The 25,890-nt window shown below is 52.8% G+C and overlaps 1 protein-coding gene across 1 annotated transcript in view; it reads left to right on the forward strand.

The window, feature by feature from the left end:
* PRKCA (protein kinase C alpha) overlaps positions 1 to 25,890 on the forward strand; it is a 246,059-nt gene that overhangs the window by 199,111 nt on the left and 21,058 nt on the right. The window contains exons 6-10 of the mRNA XM_084864158.1: positions 10,019 to 10,175; positions 10,943 to 11,077; positions 11,311 to 11,407; positions 22,679 to 22,813; positions 23,559 to 23,732. Coding sequence (XP_084720284.1) covers positions 10,019 to 10,175; positions 10,943 to 11,077; positions 11,311 to 11,407; positions 22,679 to 22,813; positions 23,559 to 23,732 — 698 coding nt within the window. The remainder of the gene's footprint in view (positions 1 to 10,018; positions 10,176 to 10,942; positions 11,078 to 11,310; positions 11,408 to 22,678; positions 22,814 to 23,558; positions 23,733 to 25,890) is intronic.

Consider the following 25,890-nt stretch of genomic DNA (forward strand, 5'->3'; position numbering starts at 1 on the left):
GCCTGACGGCTCCCTCCAGCACCAGGCCGCTCGGATGCCCCCAAGCATTTGCTTGCCACGTGTTTTGGGCAGCAGCCTCCCGTTACCGTGTCTGCACGTGACCTGGTATGGCGTCGCCATGGCGCAGGGGGACATCAGCTCTGTGCCGCTGGGCGCCGAGGCACCTCCACCCAGAAAGCCCGAGGTGTCCGCTGCTGGGGTGGCTCTGACATGCCCTCACTCCAATGGAGGGCAAGGGCCCCCTGCACGGAGCTCTGCCCCAGAGCCTCCCCACGGGGCACCGTCTTTGCTGAGAAGAACAGTGGCTGTACTTTCCCTCCCGTTTGGTCATTAGTGCAGGGTTTGCGGTTAATTAAAGACAGTCAGGGTTCCTTTTCAAACCGAGGCAGGCAATTTTCTCTTCCCGGAATAATGACGCGGGAGCAGAGATGCCAGCCAAACTTCCCATCCGGGTTTCGAGGTGGGGGAGCTGAGCAGACAAAACAACAGGTAATGCCGGAGCCCTCAGCCCTCGGCCCTCTGGGGTGTGCCCCCAGGTGCTTTGTGGGGAGGGACTGGAGCCCGTGAAATGACTAAGGAGGAGTGGCAGGGCCTGAGCTTCCGTACAAAAGTTGGATGTGACTCATAAGTCCCCTTCGAACAAATGAACCTATTCCTGGCCTGGCCCGTTTCCAGAAACAGCCCAGGATAAAGAAACAATTTTGATTCCGCGACATGTGTCCCATTCAGCCGCCGGCCCCATTCATCACCTCCTCCTGTGGGGACGCTGTAGCACAGCACGCCGGCCTCCCAGGGGGAAAGGAAGCTTAGCGGTGGCCGGGCCCCCAGGAAGCAGAGCTCGTTGCAGGGGGCCACAGTCAGAATGACCCGGGACAGGTGCCAGCGTGTGATTAGGGCGGGCGGACTGGACTCAGCCCGCGGCCTGCGTTTTGGGCCTGAAACGACTCTCCCCCCAGACAACTTGGTGTGCAGGCTGCTTGCTTGCTTGCTTGGCCCAGAGAGTCTGGTCCCTCCCGCCCACCAGAGCTCGGCTTTCCTGAGGAAGGCCAGCTGTGAGAATGAGCTAGTTGACCGTGAAGCCAGGCTATCTGGCCCTCCATCAGCCAGGGAGAAGAAAAGCCAGGTGCCTTTTACCTGTAAGTCGTCATCACCCGTCACCACCACGGTGAAGAAACTGGTGTGTCTCCTGCTTGGTTTGTAAACCGGGGTGGTTATGCTGAGACCGGCAGGGCCCTCTCCCCTCTGTGCTCCCCGAAGCACTTAGCTCTCACAGGCCCACCTCGTGGGGCATCACGGGCTAGCGTCTTCATCCCTTAGTTTGTCTGTGACTTGTGGGCCCTACCAACACTGGCCAGTTCGTCTTCCTTCCGCTTGGCACTTTTGCTGATTCCGTGAGCACCTTGGCCCCATGGCTGGCCTGGTGTTGGGCAGGCACCTTGGTTCGTTCACTGGATTAAAAGTTTTACGCCCACGCCATGGCCCTTGTGGCTGCGTTGGCTGTGTGTCATCCTGTGCACCAGCAGGTCACTGATTCGATTCTCTGGCTCAGTCCCCAGCAGGGGGCGTGCAGGAGGCAGATAGTTGATGTTTCTCACATCAATGTTTCGCTCTCTCTCCCCCTCCCTTCCTCTTTCTCTAAAATCAATTTTTTAAAAACATACTTAAAAATAATTTTACATCTGAGATGCTCAGCCCCCAGTCTTGTCTTTGCAGAGTGAACTGAGTCCCCCACTGGGTTAGAAGCACCTTATGCCGGTCTGAGGCGGTGACTGTGGGGCCCACTCAAACAAAGAGCCTGAAGGTAATGACAGGGCCCAGGGCTTTATGCTTCTTGCCTGTGGTTGAGGTGATAAGAGGCTTCGCCAGGTAAACATCTCTTAGCCTTGACATCTTGAATTTAATGAACGTTCATCTTCAGCTTCGTATTCTCCGATTAGAGACTGCGATGGTATATAATGGATAGAAAGGCTGAAGAATGGCTCATTATCATAACTGTCTCTGTCTCTGCAAGGAATATATGTTCCAAAGATAAAGACTCGGAGACTGTCACTCCCATGACCCCCCACTAGCCCCTGATAGGTGTGTCTCTCAGAGGATCAGGTCTGAGGTCCTGCAGGTGGGGGGGGAGAGGCAGCTGGTCCCTCTCCTGCCATATACTTTTGGAGGTCAGGGGGGCCTCCAAAAGTCTATGCAGGGTTCTGTATCTACATCCTGAGAGGGAAGGCAGCCACAGCTCTCCAAGGCATCTCGTGACCTTCCACCCCAAATTGGAGAATTATTCCCGGGATGAAGAACAGGGTAAAGGACCGTTCACTTCCTAGTATCCAGGTACAGCTGTGGACAGAGGCGGGTCATCCATGAAAACCAAGGCATCAGCATGCTGTCAGTCCTCATGCAGGCGGTTTGTGGGCACAGTGGAAGGAATTTTGGAGATTTGCTACTCCAAGCAGCACATTGCTTTCTAGACAGATTACATGGTCCACTGGAAACTGCCCAAGACGGCGGGTGGAGGGCTGAGCAGGCTGGAGCCACACGCTCCTCCCCTGGGCTCTTCCCCAACCGTTTCCGCCCTGTACGCCTCGTCTGGAGCTCCTGAAGGTTCAGTAACATCACAGCTGGGGGTGAAATGACCCATGAGACGATGTAGGACCGAGTTAAACAGACAGCTTTGATCTTTAAAGGACAGACCCCACCAGGGGATGCACGTTGGAAATCTACCCACCCAGTGACAGACAAGGGGACAGTAGGACGCACAGGCAGAGTGTCTGCCATGAGAAATGAGGGGGCAGCTTAGGTCAAACTGAGACTGACATTCGGACTGAGTGGTCGAGAGGAAACCGTCCGCCTTCAGATGGACCAAGCTTTGGAGAAGCAGTGGGCTTCCAAGAGCTGCTTCAGTAAGCAGTGGATTCTGCGAGCCAGCTGGTGACCTCCGAAATGCGGCCTCTCCCATGTCCCCTAAAATGCTAAGGAGACCCAGGAAAAGACAGAAACCACAACTGAGACATATCACCTACTGCCGTCTTAGAGAAGTTTCTCTGCCGACATGGGTCTGCATTAAGAAAACGGTTATCAGTGGTCTGGCCGGCCTTGGTCCATGAAACAGCCAAGCCCTGAGCTGTTGGGAGAAGGCCGGAGAGATCTGTATGCCTCCCCTAGGCTCAGAGAAACAGGTCTTCTCCTGCCAGGAAACCTGGGAGCTCCCCCTTTACTGCAAAGCGTCTCGAACACATCATTCCACACAATGTCTCTTCCAAAGGAACAGCGAAGGACAGGCCAAGGGAAAGGGCTGGTCTTGGCACAGCACGTCCTGGGGGCCCTGAGCCCTTGGATGAAGGACAGGGACAAGGATGAAAGTAAGAACCTCAGCATCGGTGGGACCTAAACGGATGCCATTGGTTCGGGGTGTGATTGCCATGAACGAGGGAATGGACATGTGCCCACCTGGGTCCACAAAGACACGGTGATACTGGGTCAGGGGTGCACGTATGGGCTAACTTGAGGAAAGTTCTCCAGTGGACAGGTAGACAGTTAAGGGCATGTACCTTTGTTGTGGGCACATCCCCAGTAGGAGGTATGCAGGAGGCAGTTGATCGATGTTTCTAACTCTCTATCCCTCACCCTTCCTCTCTGTAAAAAATCAATAAAATACATTTTTTTAATAATAAATCAAAATGAGCAAAGAAAAAAATATACACATATTATATGGCCCATGAGTGAATATCCTATATAATAAAAGCCTAATATGCAAATTGTCCCCTCGACCATGAGTTGGATTGGGAGTTTGACCAGGGGGCAGGGCCGGCAGCCATGTTGGCAGGCGGCCAGGGTAAGGGAGGCACCCAGGCAGGCAGCCAGCAGCCACTAGGGACCCTACCTGTGTGCAAATTCCGTGCACTGGGCCTCTAGTATGTATATAAAGGGAAGGGAATATCATGAGGAGTGTGTTTGAAAATGGGTTATTGCCGAAACCGGTTTGGCTCAGTGGATAGAGCATCAGTCTGCGGACTGAAGGGTCCTGGGTTTGATTCCGGTCAAGGGCATGTACATTGGTTGAGGGCACATCCCCAGTGGGGGGTGTGCAGGAAGCAGCTGGTCACAGATGTTTCTCTCTCATCGATGTTTCTAACTCTATCTCTCTCCCTTCCTCTCTGTAAAAAATCAATAAAATATATTTAAAAACACACACACAAACGGGAGGCCGTTTGAGCAAACAGGCTGAAAGGAAATGCAAACAGTGGTATTTTTTAATACATAATGACAGAGAGAGGTATAAAGAGATTTATCAGGTGAACAGAACAAAGCAGCCACGTGGCATTGCCCCGATACATTGCACCTGGACGGAAAAGGCTGTTTCCAAACTTGGAAATTAGAACCTTGGGGCACGGGTTTGTGGTGGGAACTGGCACCAGGTGGCCTGTGGCCTGACAGACACAAGCAGAAGCCACGGGACCCAGTGGAGAAGGTGGGGCTCACGCCCCAGTGTTTTGGGGAAAGTTGTCTGAGCATCTGCGAGAAAAAAATTAAATTCGATCTTGCCTCGCCCTGCACACCAAAATAAATTTCAAATGGATTTAAAAGTTAAACATAGAAAAGAAACAAAATAATAAAAGGAAAATCCCAGAAAGGGCAAGGCTTTCCTAAATTTAAAATAAATGGAGGAAACTTTTAGAAAATGTTTGACAGGTTTACCTGTATGAAAACGTAAGTGTCGGTGTTTCTGGAGGCAGTAAATGAAGTCTAAGTGCATTTTGCAACAAATATGACAAAGAGTCGTTTTCATACATTTACCTCAAAAGAGCTCTCCTGAGCCAGTAAGAAAATTCCTTAATCAACATCCTGTAGGAAACTTGAAGAGAGATTAAGTCCAAGAAAGACAGGTGGCAAATAACCATAGAAAACAAGTTAAACATCAGAGATTCTCAAAGAAGCCAATATTACAATGTCATTTTTTGCTTTTCTCACCACAACCTCAGTAAGACTTTGGTATACGCTTGAGGGGATAGTTTGCCAATGTCTGTTAAGCATTTTGAATGATTACAAGAATGTTTCCTGGAGGGGGTGGCGGGGGGGGAATCAGGGATTCAGGAGAATATTTATGCATGAATGTGATCAGTTGTTGTTTATTTAATGCTTTTATTGATTTGAGAGGGGGGATGGAGAGAGATGTGGGGAGAGAGAGAGAGAGAGAGAGAGAGAGAAACAAACTATGTGAGAGAGATACATAGATGGGTTACCTCCCATTGAACCTGCAACCTGGGGCATGTGCCATGACTGGGCATCCAACCAGGGACCTTTTGGTACATAGGATGACACCCAACCAACTGGCCAGGGCAGCTGTGTTATTAATGAAGTGAAGAATTTTAAACTAGCTGGATGGCCCCCAACAGGGGTTGATTAAATCAGTTTATCATATAGCTGGATAAGGGGATACAAGGCATTTAAAATGTTGTCATAGCATGCCCTGTTATGTTATAAGGGCAGGATCTCAAATTATGTTTATAGATATAGACTCTATAAAAGATAAATAAATATTTCAAGCTAGATATATGCAAAGCAGAGAGCCTGGTGGTAAACACCACCAATATGCCAACTTCTGCTTAGAGCGGAAGTTGGGGTGATATTAATTTTCTTCTTTGTACTTTATGCATTTAGAATTTTTAAATTGAATTTATTGGGGTGACATGGGTTTGTATGTAGATTTTTATATGTGTATCCATTAATCATATATATATATATATATATATATATATATATATATATATATATATATACACACACACACACACACACACACTAATATGCAAATTGTCCCCTCGGGAGTTCGACCTGGAGACCAGGAGTTCAATCGCTATGATGTGTGTTGACCACCAGGGGGCAGCATGGAACGAAGGAAGGCCCCAGCCAGCAGCCAGAAGGCCCCGATCGGGCCTGATTACTGGCCAGGCCTAGGGACCCTACAAATTTTGTGCGCCAGGCCTCCAATAAGAAAACTATTTCTTAAAGTCTTTCTATGTTGTGTATGGAGGATCATACCTGTCTCTCAATACCTAGAAACTATTATTTCTCTCACACCCAGATTCAATTTCCTTTCAGAACATCAGGCTTAGGAAGCGTTAGCAGAGATGTTTACTTTCCACTGACTGTCAAAGAAAAGGCGGTAAAATGTTTACAATCTGTTCCCAGGGCCCTCGGGCTGCCCTTTCTTGCCTCTCAGTTCTCTTTCATAACTTTTATTCCAATGGGATTTGGGTTGCTGGCTTATGTTTTTGGGTATGTGATTGGCCACTGAATTTACCAGGACAGAAAATACATTCTTAGCACCAAGCAGTGAGTCTCACTAAGGAAACGGGACATTCCACAAATATTAGTAGGTGCAGAGTGTGAGATGATGGTGTCCCTGAACCCAGGTTTTTGCATGGATTCTGCCTAGTGGGATGGGGATGGCTGAGCAGGTGCATTCTTAGTACATCTCATTCTTCCTGCCTTTGTCTTTGGCCAAAAAAGCATAAATATTACAAACGTATGGGTCATAGCATGTCAACATGGAAGAGATCAAGTGCAGAATTCTGTGGGTTTCATTAACACAGACGGAGTCAGCTGACTCAGCACAGCAGAATGGGAACAAATGGGTCACACTGAACAGCACCGCCCGGCCAGTGTGGCTCAGTGGTTGAGCATCAACCTATGAACCAGAAGGTCATGGTTTGATTCCAATCAGGGCACATGCCCAAAGTTACCAGCTCCATCTTCGATGTGGGGTGTGCAAGTGCAGCCGATCCATGATGCTCTCTCATCACTGGTATTTCTATCTCTCTTTCCCTCTCCCTCCCTTTCCAAAGTCAATAAAAATATTTTTAATGTTTTTTTAAAAAAAAAACAAAAAAAAAAAAAAACAACAACAACAACTGAACAGCACCAAGCCCCAGTTTGTCCCCAGAATCACAAGCTGTGGTTACCTAGTCAAAAATCACTCATGGTTGATGACGTCTTTGCATTTTATTCTTGAGATCCTGAGGATTTCTACCCGGCGATTTTTCCCCCAGGAGAAAACTGCCCTTTCTGACATGTGTTTCCTGAAAGCGGGAGCTGAGTTCTCTGTCCTTCCACCTTGGTGGGCTCGGTGATCATTTCTCCAGAGCACAGACTGTTGTCTGAAGAGCGCCCGACTGCTCTGGCCTGCCTTGCTTCCCGGCACAGGCCTGTGAGGTCTCTCCTTGTCCGACAGTCCCTCCAAATGGAAGCTTTCGGTACTGCAACCGCAACATGAACCGTGTGCAGGCTCTCCTGTCTGCTCTCGCTCTTCAGCCAAACAAACCTCCACTGGGCACTCCGAGGTTCTGCCTCACCCTGGGCTGACCCTGGAGGGGGGCGGGAGGGCGGCTGTGGGAGGAGAGGGACACGCCACACCCAGGTGTGGAGTGGGATGCAGTCCTCACTGCCAAGTGGCTGTCAATCTGTAGAGCATCCCATGGTGCTCATGGGCCGAAACACCCCACACCCTTACTGCCTCAGAATTAGCATCTCCTGCCCCACCCCAGGCACTTCCCTGCGGGGCAGGGCCCTCAGTGGGCTATGACTGCTGGTCGTGCTTGAGACAGTACTGAACTGACATTAAAAAGCATTAAGTGACATGGTGAGAAAACTATTCCCTTTTCAATCATCTTCCAATCGAGCAAAACGACTCCACCTGGGGCTGGAATCGTCTTAACCCTCGAAGCCCCGGTAAGCTCCCGCTTTTGTAACCAAGAGCAGGTCTCGGGCAGCTGTGCCCGCTGGAAACGAGGAACACAGTTGTGTTTTCCTGGTATTTGTTTTTCTGGTAACTGTATTGATGGCAGGCAGTCTCGGTGTCCCACCTACCACAGTGATCAGTTCTGAGTGCTGCCTCTTTAACTCCTGAGTGTTAAAAAGGGAGTAGATTTTTTTTTTTTTTAACGTGAATAAGGGTCTGAGTCCTCAAGTGGTGCCAGCGATGCCAGTTCAGGAACCACGCTTAGAGATGCTCTCAGTTCAGAAGCCACCTAGATGCTCGTGGCTGGGCCTCAGCCCAGGCCAGTTAAGTCAGACTCTCCGGTGGGGTGGGCATCACTCTTTGCTCAAACATCCCAGCTGTTTCCTCACGCAGTGAGGTGGAGACCCAGTGCCGGCATCTGTTGGGGAGGGGAGTGCAGTGTCTTTACACCTCTGACTACATTGCCCCTTCTTTCTCTCCCCTGCCTCTAGCCCTTCTGACCATCCACTTCCACGCTTGTGTTGCACCTCTCTCTCTCTCTCTCACTCTCTTTCTCTCTCTTTCTCTCTTTCCCTCCCTCCCTCCCTCCCTCCATTCCTCCCTCTCTCCCTATTTCCCTCTCTCCCCCTCTCTCTCTCCCTCCCTCCCTCCCTCCCTCCCCCTCTTTCTCTCCCTCCCTCTTTTCCTCTCTTCCCCCCTCTCTTTTCCTCTCTCTCTCCCCCCTCTCCTCCCCCCTCTCCCTCTCTCTCTCTCTTTCCCTCTCCCTCCCTCCCCTCCCCCAGTCCCCCTCTTCCAGCTTCCCCACACCTGCTCCTATGGGAACACCCTTGGACACCGCTGCTTAAGACGGTGCTGGCACCGTGCAGTCGCCACCACGCTGGGCGATTTCCCCATCGCACCGCTCTTCACAGGTTGGCCTGCCAGTGTGTGCGCTGCCAGTCCTGTTGCGTCCCTTCAGGCTGTGTCCTGTGCCAGGAACGTGGATTCACACCCGGTGATCGTAGCATCGCTGATGGTCATCGTCATTGGGCTCTCGCTGTGCACCTGTCGCTGTCCTAAGCACGTTGTATGTGGGAGCTGCATCATCACTGGGAGGGACAGTCTTCCCGGTGAAGACACTCGAGGGGCAGGAAGGCTCACATCTCACCCAGATCACACACCCAGGAAGGGCAGAGCCAGAATCCAAGCGCAGGCTGCCTGCCTGGCCCGCGAGTTCTGGGCAGGGGGGACCCAGGTCGGTCGCTGCCCGTTCGGATGCAGGTGTTCGGCGTGCTGTCCGTGCGGTGGGAAATGGGGGTTTGGGCGTCGACTTCAGTGACATTGGGGATTGATAGCTTTCTTACACGCTCTGCTTACGTGATAACGTCTCCACAGGAAGCCCACAGCTTTAGGAGTAAATGCTATTGGTGTTCTAATTTGTCACCGTTCAGAGAGGTGGGCCTGCAAGGCCCGTGTCCCAGTGCAGCTGATGGCAGAGCCGCCCGCAGCCACAGCCATTCCGCGAGGAGAAGGGCTGTTGGTTCCGATGAGATCTTGTCTGGAATGCAGCTCAGCACTCACTGGGCATTCAGGCTTCTCCTGCTTTTTAAAAAGGCTCTGCTGCTCATTCCAGTGCCAAATTGGAGGGAGAGATCACAAGCTGTGGTCACCTAGTCAAGAATCACTCCGTACATGTTCAGCTGAAGTGATAGCGTCTCCATAGGAAGCCCACAGCTTTAGGAGCAAACGCTCCCGACAAGGCATGGCTCATCTCCGTGCCTCATCGGGAGCTTCCTCTTGACGCTCCAGTGTTTAACCTTTTGTGGGTCCGGGGGGCCACTGTTTCAGGAGACTGGCCCTCCTGCTTTGCCTTAGAAGCCTCCTGCCGGAGTTCTGGGGTTCTCGGGCAGCCCGAGGAGGCCAGGCCCCCTGGGGACCACCTACCTCGTTGACGAGGTCGAAGTTGTGGGTCGTGGGAAGGAGTCCAAAACGCATTGCCTGGGCAGCGTGGGCACTCACAGCATGAATCTCTTTTCCCTCTTCCATTTCCCAAACCACCAACTGTGTAGAGCACGTAGCACCTCATGTCATTTCATCCTCCCAACAATGCTGAGCCCCTGGAAATACGCCCGTCCGTTTTCCTAGACGAGGAGAGAGTTTCCGTGCCAGGTTCCGTGGTGAAGGAGGCAGGGTTGGAAAGCAGGGCCGCCAAGAGCGTGCTATCCTGTCCATTGCCTGCTGGGTAGGGGCCAGACCCCCCCCCCTTATTTTTTGTAACATTTCGTCTTCCTTCTCCCTTCACAGTACAAGATGCGAAAAACCTAATCCCCATGGATCCAAACGGGCTTTCAGACCCATACGTGAAGCTCAAACTCATTCCCGATCCCAAGAATGAAAGCAAACAGAAAACCAAGACCATCCGCTCCACACTGAACCCCCAGTGGAACGAGTCCTTCACGTTGTAAGTATGTCTTCTCTCCTTGACCAAGCGCCCTCCCTGCTCGCCTCGTGGCTGGAGATCCTGAGGGGCTTGTTATGGCTGTCGCTCAACATGGCTTCATTCCGAAGGCTTCTCAGGCTGGTGGGGAGGGGGTGGGGGAGGGGGGCACCAGGTCACTCATGTCTGATGGTCAGTAACTTGGTTTACCAAGAGTTTCATGATGCTGGCCCCAAATTATCATCAATATCTACTCTGCACAAAAATGCTCTTACATTACCGATGATATAAAAGCATGTGAGGGTCAAAGTGTGATGTAAGACAAGCGATCCTCTTTGGGGACTTGAGCACAGGGAGCCATTTACCTGGGTCAGCCACGAAGACAGCTGTCATTTGTGTAGAATAGAGGCGGGCAAGCTGTGCTCTGTCAAGGGCTGGATCGTGAGTCATTTAGACCTGACGGGCATACAGCCTCTGTTACAGGCACACAGTCTTGCTGTTCTAGAGTCAAAGCAGCCATAGCCAATATGTAGACAAATGGTGATGGCTGTGTTCCAATAAAACTTTATTTACAAAAACAGGCCATGGGCCGGATTTGTCCTGTGCTAACCCCTGGTCTAGAGCATTGGTTGCCAGGAGGCTGGTTCTCTTTTGGCAGTGGGGAGTCACAGGAAGGGAATCGAATATACTTTTTATTAATCTCAAGCTCAGATCTCAGGAAACCACCATCAAGGTAATCGTGTGTGTGTGTGTGTGTGTGTTTGTGTGTGTGTGTGTCTGTTCGTTTGTAGCAAATTGAAACCTTCGGACAAAGACCGGCGGCTGTCCATAGAGATCTGGGACTGGGACCGGACGACCAGGAACGACTTCATGGGGTCCCTTTCCTTCGGCGTTTCGGAGCTGATGAAGATGCCGGCCAGTGGATGGTAAGGAAGCCCCGGCGAGGACGTGTGTGCCCACCCAGGGCCGGGCGCCTCAGAGCCTTGGAGCACTCAGAGATCTGGAAACAGCGGGTCCCAGTCTGGAAGGACCAGGGGCTGTGTGGTGGCCTGGCTGTCCTCTCCCCGTAGGGTCCTGCCAGAAGCAGCCAGGCCCAAGGGCGAGGGAGCGGGGTTGCTGAGCCGGAGCCCTGACTCTGCCCCTCTGCCGTCTCTGAAAGGTACAAGCTGCTGAACCAGGAAGAAGGGGAGTACTACAACGTGCCCATTCCCGAAGGGGACGAGGAGGGGAACGCGGAGCTCAGGCAGAAGTTCGAGGTGAGGACCCCCACGGCCGCCGGAGCGCCTTTCCCGGAGAAAGCTTCTCCTCAGGCCGGGCCGGGCTCGTGTGGTCACACCCCACGGCGGGACGGCCAAGAGCCGCCTAAACGCTCTTTACGTAAGTGCCGCTCTTTCTCTCCGCTGGAGACCAGGAATATTCCTGGTCCGAGTTGCCTTCGCCAGCGGTTGGCATTCTGTGTCTGTTAGCGAATAGAGAACGGAAACCAAGCATCCTGGGAAAAGGATGTGGCCGACCTCTGCATAAGAAACCGGTCCGCACGTCCTGGGGCGCTGGGCAGGGCTCCCCTTAGGAGGAGGGGCTGTGTTCCTCCAGAGGGCAGGGGGTCCCCGTGGCCTTCACTCGGGAGTGTGTTTGGGGGCTATTGCTTCGCCAGCATCTCCCTGTTTGCTCTAGGTCTGTGGGAAAGGCCCCCAGCTTTCTCTCTCCTCCCCACTGGGCATCAGTGTTGGCCTCCGGATATTTACTAGTAGAGGGACACAGGGGTGAGCGTGAGGGTTGGGGTAGCTTCAAGCAGAAGGACCAGGCACAGCCCTTTTCCTGTTTGCTTTTTTCTTCCCTTGTCTGATTATCGACTGCCTCCTCCACCCCAAGCTGAGGACAGGAGCCCCGTCCCCAATGCCACGCAGCCCGTCTGAGGCAGGACCCTGCTGGAGAGAGTTGGGGGACACCCGGTGCCAGCATCTCTCAGATGCCCCAGTCAGGGAGGAACCGGAGGAGCCAAAAACAGCCTCATGGGCTGTCCTGCCGCCTTAGAGCGGTCATTAATAGTCACAGAGCGGGGACCGCCGAGGGGAACAGCCTCGGGCATCATGAGGGGCACCGTGTGGGCGGCTGAGGCCTCGCTTTGCGGGCGGAGAAACGTTCACCCGCTTCCAGGGCCTCGTTCCGGGGCTTCCTGGTGAGTGGCCTTCCTGTTTTTCTGGGCAGGGAGTCCCGCTTTTTATAAAGGTCAGAGTTCCAGGCTCAAAAACAGAAACACAGAGCAGAGGGCCCGCGGCCAAAAGCGCAGCGTTCCGTCTCTCCCCGGAGGCCGGTTAGCGGCCGGGGGTGTGTGTCCTGCCGGTGGCCGTCCTCCCTCCAGGGAGAGCCGTGGCCTTTGCGGTGGAGCACCGGCCGCGGGCGCGTCCCCGCAGACGGAAAAGGTTACGTCCGCCGAGCTGCATGCTGGTGCGCCGGTGCGAATTCGCATCCCGCTTTTCCTCTGATCGCCGTTCAGCGTGTGCTTCCGAGAATCTGCAGGAGTTCTGTCAGCTTGTTTGCGTAGAGCATTTGTAAACCGCGCAGCCAGAGACCGGCAGGAAGCCCCGAGGTGATGGTGTCACCGAGGCAACACCTGCCGTCCTGCATTTGAGTGGAATGTCCAGGTCGGATTTGAGGCAGGGCTTTGCTCCCACAGCGGCTTTCTGTGGGGGTATGTAAACATGACCATGGTGACGTTTCCCCAGGACCAAACTGTTGAGAAGCTGGGGGACAGCCAGCCCTCCCAAACCAGGTGCCATCAGGCATCAAGATACACTTTGGGGGACTGCCTTTATGCCACCCTCCCGCTCAGGCCCCAGTCACAATCGGATCTCTTCCCACTGTCTCCAGCCTCCCCTTGCTGCTCCCTTCTCTCCCTGGACCTGCCATCCAGTCCCTCCACCCCCCACTCACTCTCTTATAGATGCTTTCCCAGCCTCTGGGGACAGTTCCATTCAGCTGAGCGCCATGGGTTTTCACTTACAAGTCAGGGGTGAGTCAGATTGGATGAAACGCTGCATGACGGCTGGTGGTTCTAGGGGCAGGTCTCACTCACCGAACTGCATCCCTCCTCAAGGGCAGCGATTCTCAACCTTTCCAACTCAGGGCACCCATGCCCCAGTGACTGAAGTTCTGCGGCACGCCACAAAACATGTTCTATCTTTTGCCAATCTGACCTAAAAACAATAGGCCTAACTTGGATTCATTCACATCGAACAGCTACTGTGTTGGCTGTTGTCGTGGGTTTTGTTTGTTTGTTTGTCTTGACAGTCGAAGGGGAGAGAGGTCCGGGCCAGGTAGTACATGTTTAAAATGCCTAAATGGCCAGGAAGTACATGTTTAAAATGGCACACCAGCTGAAAATCACTACTCTGGGCCACACTTATTTTTTCCCTGACCAGCACTGTTTTCTAGAAGGAGTTCCCGACATGCGGTTTTCAAATCCTTCCGCAGAAATCTGAGGTCATTCAGTCTGATGAAAGAACGAATAATAATAAAACACCCGAGCAGTCATAACTCTGCCACTGTGCTTGCATTCATCTGATAAGAACATGGAAAACATTTCAAATTTATTGTTGATTTTTAAAAAAAAATCCTGGCCAACAGGATGATCAGTGAGTGGAGCTCGTAGGAGCCAAGGAAATTCCCAGGATGCCTGGCAATGACCTTACTCTGCAAGGCTTCATCCCACGGGAGCCATTCGTCCGCCCAGAAGACAAACCGACCGGGACCTGGACCGCAGTCTCCAAGGCAGTGCTCAGCGGGCCTTCACCTGTTCCATGTTCAACTTCAAATGAAGCTCAAGAGGTCCCTGAGTCAAAAACGTACAATACACATCTGTTCTTCGTTCAGTAATGTTCCAGAAGCGAATGGAAGCAGTCAGTCCCTCCTGTCTGCCGGGTTCCTGTGGGCCCTGCTTCAAATCCTTTTGGAAATGAGGCAGGAAGCTGATGGAGGCATGAGCGTGAGGCCCCCCCTGTGCCTGTCAGCAGTTCTCTGGCCCGCCTGTCGCTGGTGAGGACATCAGGGGCCTGGGCTTCCTCCAGCTTCCAGGCCACCACTGCCTGCAGGGAGGTTCCTGTGAGCGTCAGAGAGGAAGGCCTGGCTTCCCTGTGAAGTGGCAGCAGGATGGTGTGGCCCTTGCTCAGCAAGCCTCTGTAAAAAGTCAGTAATAAATACTTTAGGCTTTTGCAGGCCTAAGGTTCCAAGTAGTACTTGCAAAGTAGGGGTTTCTGTGGCAGCTCCCAGCTCTGCCTTTGTAGCACAAAAGCAACCACAGGCAACATGTAAGCAAACGAACAAGGCCAGGTGCCAATAAAACTTTATTTACAAAAGCAGGCAGGCAGCAGACCAAAGTGGCCAGTGGGCCAGTTTAGCAGCCCCTGGTGCAGCCCTGGACTCGAGTCAAATCCTGGCTCCTGCCCTATGCATGGCCTCACTGTAAATGGGAATAGCGAGCAACACTGTCTTAATAGTCTTATATTGTTTGGTTTGTGATTTTTTTTTTTTTTTTTTTTTTTTTGTGGTTGTTAATCCTCACAGGAAGATATTTTTCCCATTGATTTTTAGAGGGAATGAAAGAGGAGGGAGGGAGGAGGAAGAGAAGGAAAGAGAAACCTCTCTGTGAGAGAGATACATCTCACATCTGTTGCTTGCCTCCCTCACAAAACCCCAACTAGGGCCGGAGGTCAAACCTGCAACTCAGGTATGTGCCCTTGCCCAGGAATCGAACCCAAGAACTCTTTGGTGCGCTGCCCAACGCTCTAACCACTTAGCACACTGGCCAGGGCAGTAGTAGTATTTTAAAGTTTAAATTAGTCAATAGAAAAGTCCTAAAAGCAAACTTATATACAATTGTTAGCTCTTATCATCATCATCATCAGAATGTTTCACTGCAGAAACTGGGTTAAAGAGGGTGGAGTTTTTATGTGTGTGTGTCTTTTTTTAATTCTGAAGCTTCCCTAAAACATTTTTATTTTTAAAGTATGCTCTAAGAAACGGACATGCTCTCTGTCCTGAAGTCGAGCCATTTTATGAAATAGAGGCATATTAGAACATCACCACCATTTAGGACATTGTTTCTGTGGGAAAATAGATCCCCATGTAAATTTAGATGGGTTTCTGGAACATGATGTGTCTGTGAATTGGGAACTTTGTGTATCTGGCCATGGGTCAGCTGCTCTGGACAGAACAGGGTTCCGGCAGTTGTCAGGGGAGTAGATAGTCTCCCACCGAAACATCGTCCACACTGGCCTCCACGCAGTGCTTTGGGGTCCTCATGAGAGACCCAAAAGCGAGCACATCTGAAGGGTTTGGCATAAACCACATGAGAGAGGGCACAGCGAAGGGGCAGCAGCAGCCTTAGTTAACCTCAGAAATGGCAGCTACTTTGCTGCTGATTGTGTTTGCAGGAAAGCTCCGTATCTCCGTGGTTTCCATGTTGCTCTTTTACAAAATCTGGGATCTGGACCATTTGCCTCTTGAACTCTGCCTAGAGGGTGGTGTGTGACATACGCATCCCAGATAGAAGGGAAGGGAGAGGTCCCGGCTCTACGGGAAAATCACCCTCCCAGGAGGTGGGCCTGCAGGCTGTCTGAGGTCACATACGCATCTCCTTTTATGTAGATATGCCACTGGAAGATGTTTTGAGATTGACCCTATTACTGATGAACAAACGAATAGGATCCCATTTCTATTCCAGTTAAAACATTTAAATTAACATAGAGGAGACTCTGTGGCTAGGTGATGTGTGGAAAGAGCCAGCAGGCATCTTTCTGTTTATGGTTATTGAAACACTGGGTTTTCCAAAAGCATCCATTGTCTTTGAAGACTTTATCTAATCAGAATGTTTAAATGGGAGGTCAGGGGAGAGGAGAAAGTAGCTCATTGGAGACCTTCAGATAAATTGTAGGTATTTGTTGATTTGATCAGGCCTGCTGTTACTGTTGCTATGGAAACTGAGTACTTGCCAATGACCTTTTGAACACTAAACAGAAAACCTATGGATTCTGCCCTTTTTTTTTTTTTTTTTTTTTTTTTTTTTATCTACAGTCACTCAATAGTTTATTTACTTTGTAAACTGTGTGATGTTAAGGGCAGGGAGGGGGAATCTATAAAATGCACAGCAGTTGAAAGATTTTATATATATTTTTCTGTAATAAATGCACCCACTTCTTTTTTTTTTATTGGTTCTGAGAGAGAAACATTGATGTGAGAGTGAAACATTGATGGCTGCCTCCTGTGTACCCCCTACTGGGGACCCAGCCTGCAACCTGAGCATGAGTCCTGACCAGGAATCTAACCATTGACCTTGCCATTGAGCACGGGTCAACGCCCAACCAACTGAGCCACACCAGCCAGGGCCAAAGAGGGATATTTTAACCTTGGCTCTTCTGTTCTGCCTTGGAAGCAAAACTTTAAACTGAAATAGGACCAGCTTCTCTGTCCAGGTCCTAGTAACTCCAGCTCCCCGGACTCCGATGCAGCTCGCTGCGGAGAGTACTCCTGGCCTGGTGGGCGTGGCATCACAAGGACTGGACCATGGAGGCCTCAGAGAACTCAGACCGAGGCTCCCAACGTGAGGCCAGGCCATGCCGAGCACCTCTCGGGGCCTCCGCCAGTCCAGAGCCCTCTGTACCGGGAGGATTCAAGCGCAGATTGGGCATTTCTGTCAGAAAGGTGCTGGAGGGATGCCAGATGACATTCCCCTAAGGTTCTTTCCAACAGCAAGATGCCAGCAAAGGATGTTTTCCTTGCTATTGTTAGTTCCCTTTAATCTAGACATGGATTAAGATCTCTTCGCCTAAAATAGAGCTTTGGGGTTGGAATAAATTGGCCTATTTTGAGAAAAATTATAAATAGATTTGTGATTACGGACTTAAAGGACCACAGAGATACGACGTAATGGGAGACCCTCTATCCGCACCTGCTCAAAGGGACATAGAATTCGCAGCGTGACCCGCGTCCTCTCTTAGTCGGCAGAGCCTTCCGCGTGCAAGGCGTCACTGGTTTGTCTCCGATCTTCTCTCCGACCGGGCTCAGGGGGGTTGTGGCCCTTTCAGGCTGTGAAATTTGGGTTCATAAAATCAGCCCCTCTCTCTCCGAGTTTTCCCCCAGAAAATGAACTTGCAGGATATTAATCCCATGGCTGCTCATATGGACTTCTCAGTTAGGATGCCTTCAGCTCACTTCTTTCTCATTGGTCCTTGAGGAAGTGGCGTTACCCAGTTAGGAGGGTCACTGTAGACAGATGCTGAAAGGTAGAAAGAAGTAAATTGGGAAAGCAAAACCTGGTTACCTGGCATTGGCTCACCAGCTGCCTCGCAGTTTCTGTTTTGCCATAAGCTTGGGTACTTTGAGATACTGCAGAGCCTTCTACATCATCAAGAAAAGACTTATTTTGTTACAGATAGTTTTCATGGTCAGTGGGCTTGGTTTTGTTCTCATTTATGGAGTAATGGCCATCTGTGTATAAAGTGATCAGGTGACTCAGATGCTTGATTAACCAAATACCTCATTACTCCATCGCATGGACTGGCCAGAAGCAGAGGGAGCAGACCTGGGCGGGGAGAAGCTGTGTGGGCCCATGAGCGCCACAAGGGAGAAGGGAGAAGGGGCGCGGCTCCCTGTGTTTGACACCCACCCTTCCTCCCGTCCAGGACTCAGTCACTGCTGGTCCCCGGGGACCGTTTCTCTCTGGTGTCCATTGGAAAAGAAACGTCTTCCTGACTCTTGCCAATGGTGTGGGCGGGCAGCCAGATAGGCACAAAACGGATGGCTTTGGGGAGGTGAGGGGGAGGGGAAAGCAGCCATGGTTTTCTTTCTTTCTTTTTCTTTCTTTCTTTTTTATTTTTTAAGTATTGAGCATGAAACCTGGGACTGTGCCCCGACCAGGAATGAACGGGCAGCCTTCTGGTGCACACAACAAAGCCCAACCAGCTGAGCACACAGGCCGGGGCATGGCCTCGTGTCTTACTAGGGCTTCCTTCTGTGCCCCAACTCCCTCAGGCCCTAGCAGGGTGTAATTAAATCATTTTAAATTTCATTAGCTTTTCCTCTGCCTGTTGGCATATCCTCCCCCATCCACTGCCAAGGCTGGGAACATGCTGCCCCTGCCCTCCACCCCACCCCTTCCCCACCCCACAGCTCCTCCTCAAAGATCCCCTGTGCCCCGGAGACCCGCCCTCACAGCCAACACTGGGGCTCTGGCCGGCCAGGCCGCATCACCTGAGGGCCGGAGGGAGCCTCCCTCCCAGTCTCACCTGGGCAAGGTCTGCCTACTGCCCCTCTGCTTTCCCGCTTCCCGGAGGAGCAAGCTCTCTCCTGACGCCCAGCCTGGCAGCAGCTCCTGAGCTCCGGCTACGCCCCTGTCTCTGCAGGAGGGAGAAGCTCCCACAGGGGAGGCAGGGAGCTGTCGTCCATTTTACAGATGAGGGAACTGAGGCCTCCGCCAAGTCAACAGCACCATAGCTGGAGTTCTGGCCGCTTCTGGTGGACTGCGACTTCAGCAGTAGATCCCCCTTCCCGCCCCGCCAGCGTCCCCCGTCACCCCACTGCCACAGGGACCCCCAAACAGCCCCGAGCCGTGCAGCTGCCGCCAGCGTGGAAGCAGGTGTCCCATTGAGCTATAATTAGGCTCCTCATTTTAAAAAACTGGTGTGGCTTCAAAACACTCAGTGAAGATGGGATGAAATCAACAATTATGTAAATTTTGATTATGCTAAATGTAATTGCCATGGCCCCACTTTCACAGCGCTTGCGGCCATCAATTAGTGACATTTATTTAAAAAAAAAAAAAAAAACTCACTGAGTGATGGAGCGGACGGATGAAGCGTGTGGGGGGAAGGTTCATCTTTCTCTGAGGGCACCTCTTCAGCGAGGTGCCCAGCCCTGCCCACCCCTCCTGCAGCGGGGGCAGACGAGTAAGGAGAAGTGTCTGGAGCCGCCCCCAGGGACCTGGGCTTTATTGCTAAGTTAGGGCTTTTTTCTTTCTTTCTTTTTAATTCAGGAGATGCCATTCCGTGGTCATTTAGCTCCTATTGAATTTCCCCAGTGGTGGCTTTTTTATTGGATTCTGTCCTCCTATGACGGTCATCATTTCTCATTACTTCTCAGATTGCTCTGTGGTTCTGCCTTTAAGATATATGGCTCCCGCAGGCCCCTCCAGCACCCCCTCTTCCCCCCGAGACCTCGGAGCCTCCCTCCCTCTCTTCTTGTACCCCTGACCTCACAGCCGGGGCCTGATCCAGCGTTAGACTCCGAAGGCAGAGATGTGTCTGGTTGGGGTTTTTTGTTTTTTGCGGGGGGTTTTGTTTGCTTTTTTGAATAAAGCACCTAGTGATCCTAAAACGCATCCATGGCATCAGACCACACCCATGGGCTTCCAGCAAAGGCCCAGCTGTCGTGTGAGAGGTTGGAGCCATCTCTGTGAAGGGGTCGCTGGGAAGACGGAAGCTCTGCATGCTGTGTGCCGTTTTGCGGCATTTGTGGGAACTTGACCTCTGAGGGCCAGACTGGTCAGCCTTGCTGAGAGATCCCACTCAAAACGCAGTCTATGCAGCAGACACCACAAGAGGGCAGTAAAGGTTTGCAAGTCGAAGGTCCCATGAAAACCTGCACACAGGGTAGAGGTGAACTTGGGTCTGCATCTCGTTACTTTGGATGGATGTGAAGGTGGGATTACCCCGGGGCCCCCAATTGCCCTGTGGTTCTGGGGTGCTGAAAGGGCAAGCCATCCAGGGTCCCCCTAGGTCTGGTGGCTCCCACAGGCTATTCCGGCACATTTCCTATCCACTCTGCGTCCGTTGCTCGAACTGCCTGCTTCGGAGCAGCGCTGTGGGCAGTCAGGAGGACAGTTTGCTTGGAGGCGTCCGTGCGGCGTCTGACCCTGCCATGGCCAGCTCACCAGGCAGAGTGGCGTCGGTTACAGCGGGAGCGTTCCTCGCAGGGAAAGGGCTTAGGGTCCAGCACCAAGGAAGTGTCAAGAACACGCTGACGGTAACATACTCCCTCGGGCCTTTCTAAGGCAGCCACCCAGCTCCCTGGTAGGAGACAGACGGTCTTTGGGCAGATGGGAAAACTTGGAAGTAGGGTGTTTCTGGTGTCCGTATCCTCATGTGAGTCCGGACTCTTAGCTAAGGTGACCAGACGTCCCGCTTTTGGCAGGACAGTCCCAATTTTTAACAATTTGTCCCTCGTCCCGCAGCGTTTTAAAACAGTCCCGATTTTTGAAACGTGGGACAAATCGTTAAAAATCGGGACGTCTTACTCTTAGACGCTGGACATAACTAAGGGCAGCAGCTTCCCAGGACCCGTGTAGCAGGTGACACAGGCCGTACTGCGTCCGCCTGTTAATGACAATCCGCCAGCCCAGCCCAGGGCATGTCATCGTTCATCCGACAGCTCTGTGGGCAACGGGAACACAGGGCCGGAGGAAATAACACTGCTGGGTGGCTGAGGTGCATCACCCTCGATCCAAGCACTCCGATTTCCACATCCATCGGGCAGAGCACCAACCTGTCACGCCCCCCCCCCCCGCCCCCTTCCTTCTCCGAGGGTGGCTCGGTTGCCATGACAACATAGGCCCACCGGCCTCCTGTGCATTTGTCTCCACGGTGGTAATAGTGGATGGGTCCATAGAACTCTTTCTCATTAAGAGGACGACTTCATATGGTTTCCCTTCCGTTTCTGCTCCGCTGGTTAAGCAGGCAAGCTTTTTCCAGGACCTATCAGCCAGCCGCACCTCATCGAGCAGACGGGGTTGTAATTTAATTCAAGTGCATTTTGGGTTCTTAATTGGGGCTGTTCTGATAAGTTAGCAATGGAATACAGATGTTTTACTTAAATCTAATTGCAAATGAGGATGCATACATTGGAGAACCGGCATGATCTAGGGCTGGGGCAGGCCAGTTAGGAGTCATCCGGGCAAGTCCTAGCTGTGGCCTGTGTGTGTGGTTTAAGGTCTCACTGGAGCATAGACACGCTCCTTCACTTATCCATTCGCTCGGGACAACGGAGACAGTACTTGGTTTGCAAACACCCCCTTTCCTCCCCCCCCGCAAATTTATCATCTGTCCTTTCCTATTTACCTACTTTCTACCCAGGAGAAGGAGCACTGAATGAAAAGAGCCAAGTTCTGGCCCTAACCGGTTTGGTTCAGTGGATAGAGCATCGGCCTGCGGACTGAAGGGTCCCAGGTTCGATTCCGGTCAAGGACACATGCCCAGGTTGTGGGTTCAATCCCCAGTGGGGTGTGTGTGTGTGTGTGTGTGTGTGCAGGAGGCAGCCAATCGATGATTCTCTCATCATTGATGTTTCTATCTCTCCATACCTCTTTCTTCCTCTCCAAAATCAATAAAAATATATTAAAAAATAAATAAGTTAGACGCAACTCAGAAAGTCTCTCAACTTGGGATTGGCCCTAGGCCAGCTGCTGGGAGGACGGGCTGATCTTGAAGCTGAGGGCGGCTCGGAGTCCTGGCTTTCCTGGCAGGTCCATCTTAAATGGCCTTGCATCCTCTGTCAGAGGGGAGGCCGGTCTGTGCATCACGGCAGCTCAGACTCTGGTTACAGAGCATCCGTGTTCCCTGTGGCCTCTAAGTCCCACCTCCCACATACCCTGCCAGCAGGGCTCGAGTCCAGCTGTCCTCAATGCTTTGGGCCTCAAAGCAGAAAAGTAGGGCCCATTTTTCCTCCATGTTTTCTTTTTCTTCTACTTCCCCCTCTCCCGTGTTTTAATATCTCTGCTTAACTGGGCTGCTCAGTCCCTCTGAGCATGCTTTCAGGCCACGAGATTTGATCCCTGTTTAGACCAGTTTTTTTTTTTTTATTATAAAATATATGTTCATTGATTTCATAGAGGAAGGAAGAGGGAGAGAGAGAAACATCAATGATGAGAGAGTCATCGATTGGCTGCCTCCTGCACGCCCCCTACCAGGGATCGAGCCTGCAACCCGAGCATGTAACCATGTAGCCAGGAATTGAACAGTGACCTCTTGGTTTATGGGTGGATGCTCAGCCACGGAGCACACCCGCCGGGTGTTACTGTGCCTTTTAAAGGAGCACTGCATCGTCCCCACAGCTTGCCACGGAGGTTCCTCTCTGGGGGACATGATCCCCCTTTGGCAGGGCTACGGTTTCCTTCTGTTGGAAAACCTACCAATGAGGAAAACATCAGCACATGGCGTATTTCTCCTCTCTCATTAGAGCTGTGCAGATTCCCCCCACTTCCCTCTTCTGTCCCGGGATGAGACCCAGAGCCCCCGACTTGGTTCCTGGTTAACGAGAGGGTCTCCTCATAGGTCAGGGCAGTTTCTGGGCACTTGGCAAGGGCTGCCCTTCGGGTGAGTCCAGCCACTGAGTGCGAATAGGCATGTCTCCTCAGCCTCCTCCCCTTCCTCCTCCCCCACTCCCTCCCAGGGGCATCAAGCTTGGCTACAGTGTTTTCTGGCTGTCTTTTCCGGGGGAAGGAATGTCTGACTGTGTGTCCCTGTCTGCCTGTTGTTCAGAAAGCCAAGCTCGGCCCCGCTGGGAACAGAGCGTATGGCCCCTCGCCGGACAGGAGACTTTCCAACAACCTGGACCGCGTGAAGCTCACCGACTTCAACTTCCTCATGGTGCTGGGAAAGGGCAGTTTTGGGAAGGTAAGAAGGGGGCCCCGCCCGTGCCCTCAGCCGGGCCTTCGCTCCGCGTGCCGGGTCAGCTGGTACTCCTGGCGTTTCCGGAGCAGCCTTGCAGGTTCCCCCGCAGTCTGTGTCTGCGTCTCAGGTGCTTCCCACCTCATCTCGTTACCAACAACCGCATCTGAATGATGTTGGCTGAGTGAATAGCTTTCACGCCTGGAAATGACACGTTGACTTGTAGAGAGTGAGTGGAATTACGGCGAGATACTGAGCTGGGCGTCTTCCGCCCAGGTGTCTGCATTTGGCTTTTCTGGCCCCAGATCTCACCCTAAGTGTAGGACCTCATTGCCGTCCTGCCTGCTTCTCTGTCTTGGCTCCAGGCTCATGAGAAGCTTCTGGAAGTCAGGCACTGTTTTGCCCTCAGGATGCTCCTGGGACATGGCACAGTCCCACCCCAGCGCTGATGATGCTGCCACCTGTTCCTATGAGCAGCCGCAACAGCGCCATCGTGTGGCGACAGCCTGCACAGTGTGCAAGTCTCGCCTTCTTAAAAAAAAAACACAACAGCGTGCAGTGCGGGAGGGATTTATTGGCAGCGACCTGCGATGTTTCCTAGTTTGCACATCAAGTGGAACTTTAGGAACACTTTCACGTCCCACGTGCCCACAGCGGCACGCCCTGCCTCACTGACCCGGCTGCCCCCGCCCCCCCCCCCCCCCCCCAGGAAGGCCCAGCCGGTCTCAGGTGGCCCCTCCTCTGCTCCCAGGTGATGCTGGCTGACAGGAAGGGCACGGAAGAGCTCTACGCCATCAAGATCCTGAAGAAGGACGTGGTGATCCAGGACGACGACGTGGAGTGCACCATGGTGGAGAAGCGCGTGCTGGCCCTGCTGGACAAGCCCCCTTTCCTGACACAGCTGCACTCCTGCTTCCAGACCGTGGTAAGGGCCCAGCACACCGCGCCCTCAGGCTGCCCAGGCCCCGGCACTGCCCTGCTCCCGCTTCTGCCGCTTTTACAGAGAAGGTTGGAGGCCGCTCAGCCCTGAACCTCCCCCACCCGGCAGAGGGGGCCTTTGCAGAGAAGGTTGGAGCCCACTCGGCCCTGAGCCCTCCCCGCTCGGCAGAGGGGACCGGGGACTGCCTCTCCGCCCGGCGCCCCTGCCAATTCGGAGCGTCCCCTCCTGGTGGTGTGCCCTACTTAGAGACTTGGCATCCATTCCATTGAGTTCAGCAAACGTTTGCATCCAAGTTTTGGGTTTTTTTCCTGCTGGGCAGTGGCTGGGACTTAGAGACGGAACCACAATCAGATAGCGCAGGGTGCTGGCTCGGTAACAGGCCAGCTAGCCAGCTGCCAGGCGCTACCTGGGGCCTGGAGGAGGCTCGGTTTTGTGAAACAGCGTGTTCCTTTTGGGTGTGTACAGCAGGGGTGGGCAATCAGGCCTGCGCTGGTCAGCCCATGAGCTCTAAGGAAGGCTTAAGGAGCAATAAGGGTTCCATTTCGGGCCGGGGAGAGGTAGGTGGAGTCCAGGTGTCAGCGCCACGAGACGCTTTCTCGGCGCACCACCAGGCCCAGGCGGTCACTGTCGTCCGTGGCCGCCTTCCTGCTACAAAGGCAGAGTTGGGTCGAGGCAAGACACGCACACAACCTACAATATGGACTGTCTGGCCCTTGAAGGAGAACGTTTGCTGAGCCCTGGCCTGTGGTGGAAGTAGGCGGAGGACAGAGACCATTCTGGAGCACTAATCACCCAGGGGCGGGGCCCGGGCCCTGGCGCGGTGCTCGCACATGGCCTGCAAGAAGTAGGAACTCGGCTGAAACCGCTTTGGCTCAGTGGATAGAGCGTCGGCCTGCGGACTGAAGGGTCCCGGGTTCAATTCCGGTCAAGGGCATGTACCTTGGTTGCAGGCACATCCCCAGAAGAGGTGGTGCAGGAGGCAGCTGATTAATGATTCTCTCTCATCGATGTTTCTGACACTCTATCCCTCTATAAAAAATCAATAAAATATATTTTTTTTTAAAGAAAAAAATAGGAACTCAGCAGTGGCACCCATTGGCATTATCCCCACCGCCCAGCCGCTCTGCTTATAAGACGGGGCTCAGTAATCAGTGGCTGTCACACTGCAGCATGGTGGTTACTGTTCCCTTCCTCCCTCGGCCAGAAATGGACTTTCTGTTTTCTGTCCACCTTTAAAACTCTGTTGGGGGCGGGGGGGCTTAAAGCTCTAGGATTTTAGACTCTTGGGGGGGCGCCCCCTTAAAGCTCTTGGGTTTTAGATTCTCATAATGGCAGTGCAGCCGCACAATATCAGACGCGGGGTGCAGAGCCGGGCGCAGCCATCGTGTGCCAGCCCCGCGCTGGGGCCCGGGCCGGGCAGCTCCCCGCCCCCAGCAGCCTCTGAGTAGCACTGAGGAGAGAGAGAGAGACAATGTGCGAGGAAGGGAGAGCCACATCTTGAATCCCAGCCCGATCCCGTCACCCTGGTTACGCCGATTAAGCTCCAGAACGCTGCAAAGCAGAGAAATAAAGATGAAATTAGAGTTGGTAACGGCAAGGCTGGGGAAGGAAGCTCCCGGCGCCATTTCCCGCCTCGCGGCAGCAGCTGCCTCATTTCTCCTTCCCTGGGCAGCACTTGAAGGTTTCATAACCTCTGAGACGGCCATGTTTTCTGGAAGAGAGAGCAGAGGTCGGCTGCCACCCGGGTGTGCTGTCCCTGCTACCCCCACCCCGTCCCCTCTCTGTCCCAGCCCACTGCCCTCAGACGCACGCATGTTTATTTGGTTCTGTGATGTGAGCCCTTCCCGGGGCCCGCGCTTAGCACACCAGTCACAGAGGCCAGCAGAGCCACCCGGATGGGCACATCACGGACGCACAGGAGCTCTGGATTCGCCTCCCCGCCGGCGGGCCCCTCCCCCACAGCGAGTGTGGTTGAGCATCGATAATGCATACCCCTGTCTCACGGGGTTTGTTCTCGGAAGCCCCCGGCTGGACCTATTACCGCATTGCTCCCGCACGCCTCTTCGACAGTGCAAAGCGGAAACACTGGTTGAAACTAAGTAATTGGCCCCCGTGGATTCCTCAGTCGTCCCCTCACTTAGGA

The sequence above is a fragment of the Pipistrellus hanaki genome (assembly GCF_964339955.1).
Source record: "Pipistrellus hanaki genome assembly, chromosome: 16".
Taxonomy (NCBI): Eukaryota; Metazoa; Chordata; class Mammalia; order Chiroptera; family Vespertilionidae; genus Pipistrellus; species Pipistrellus hanaki.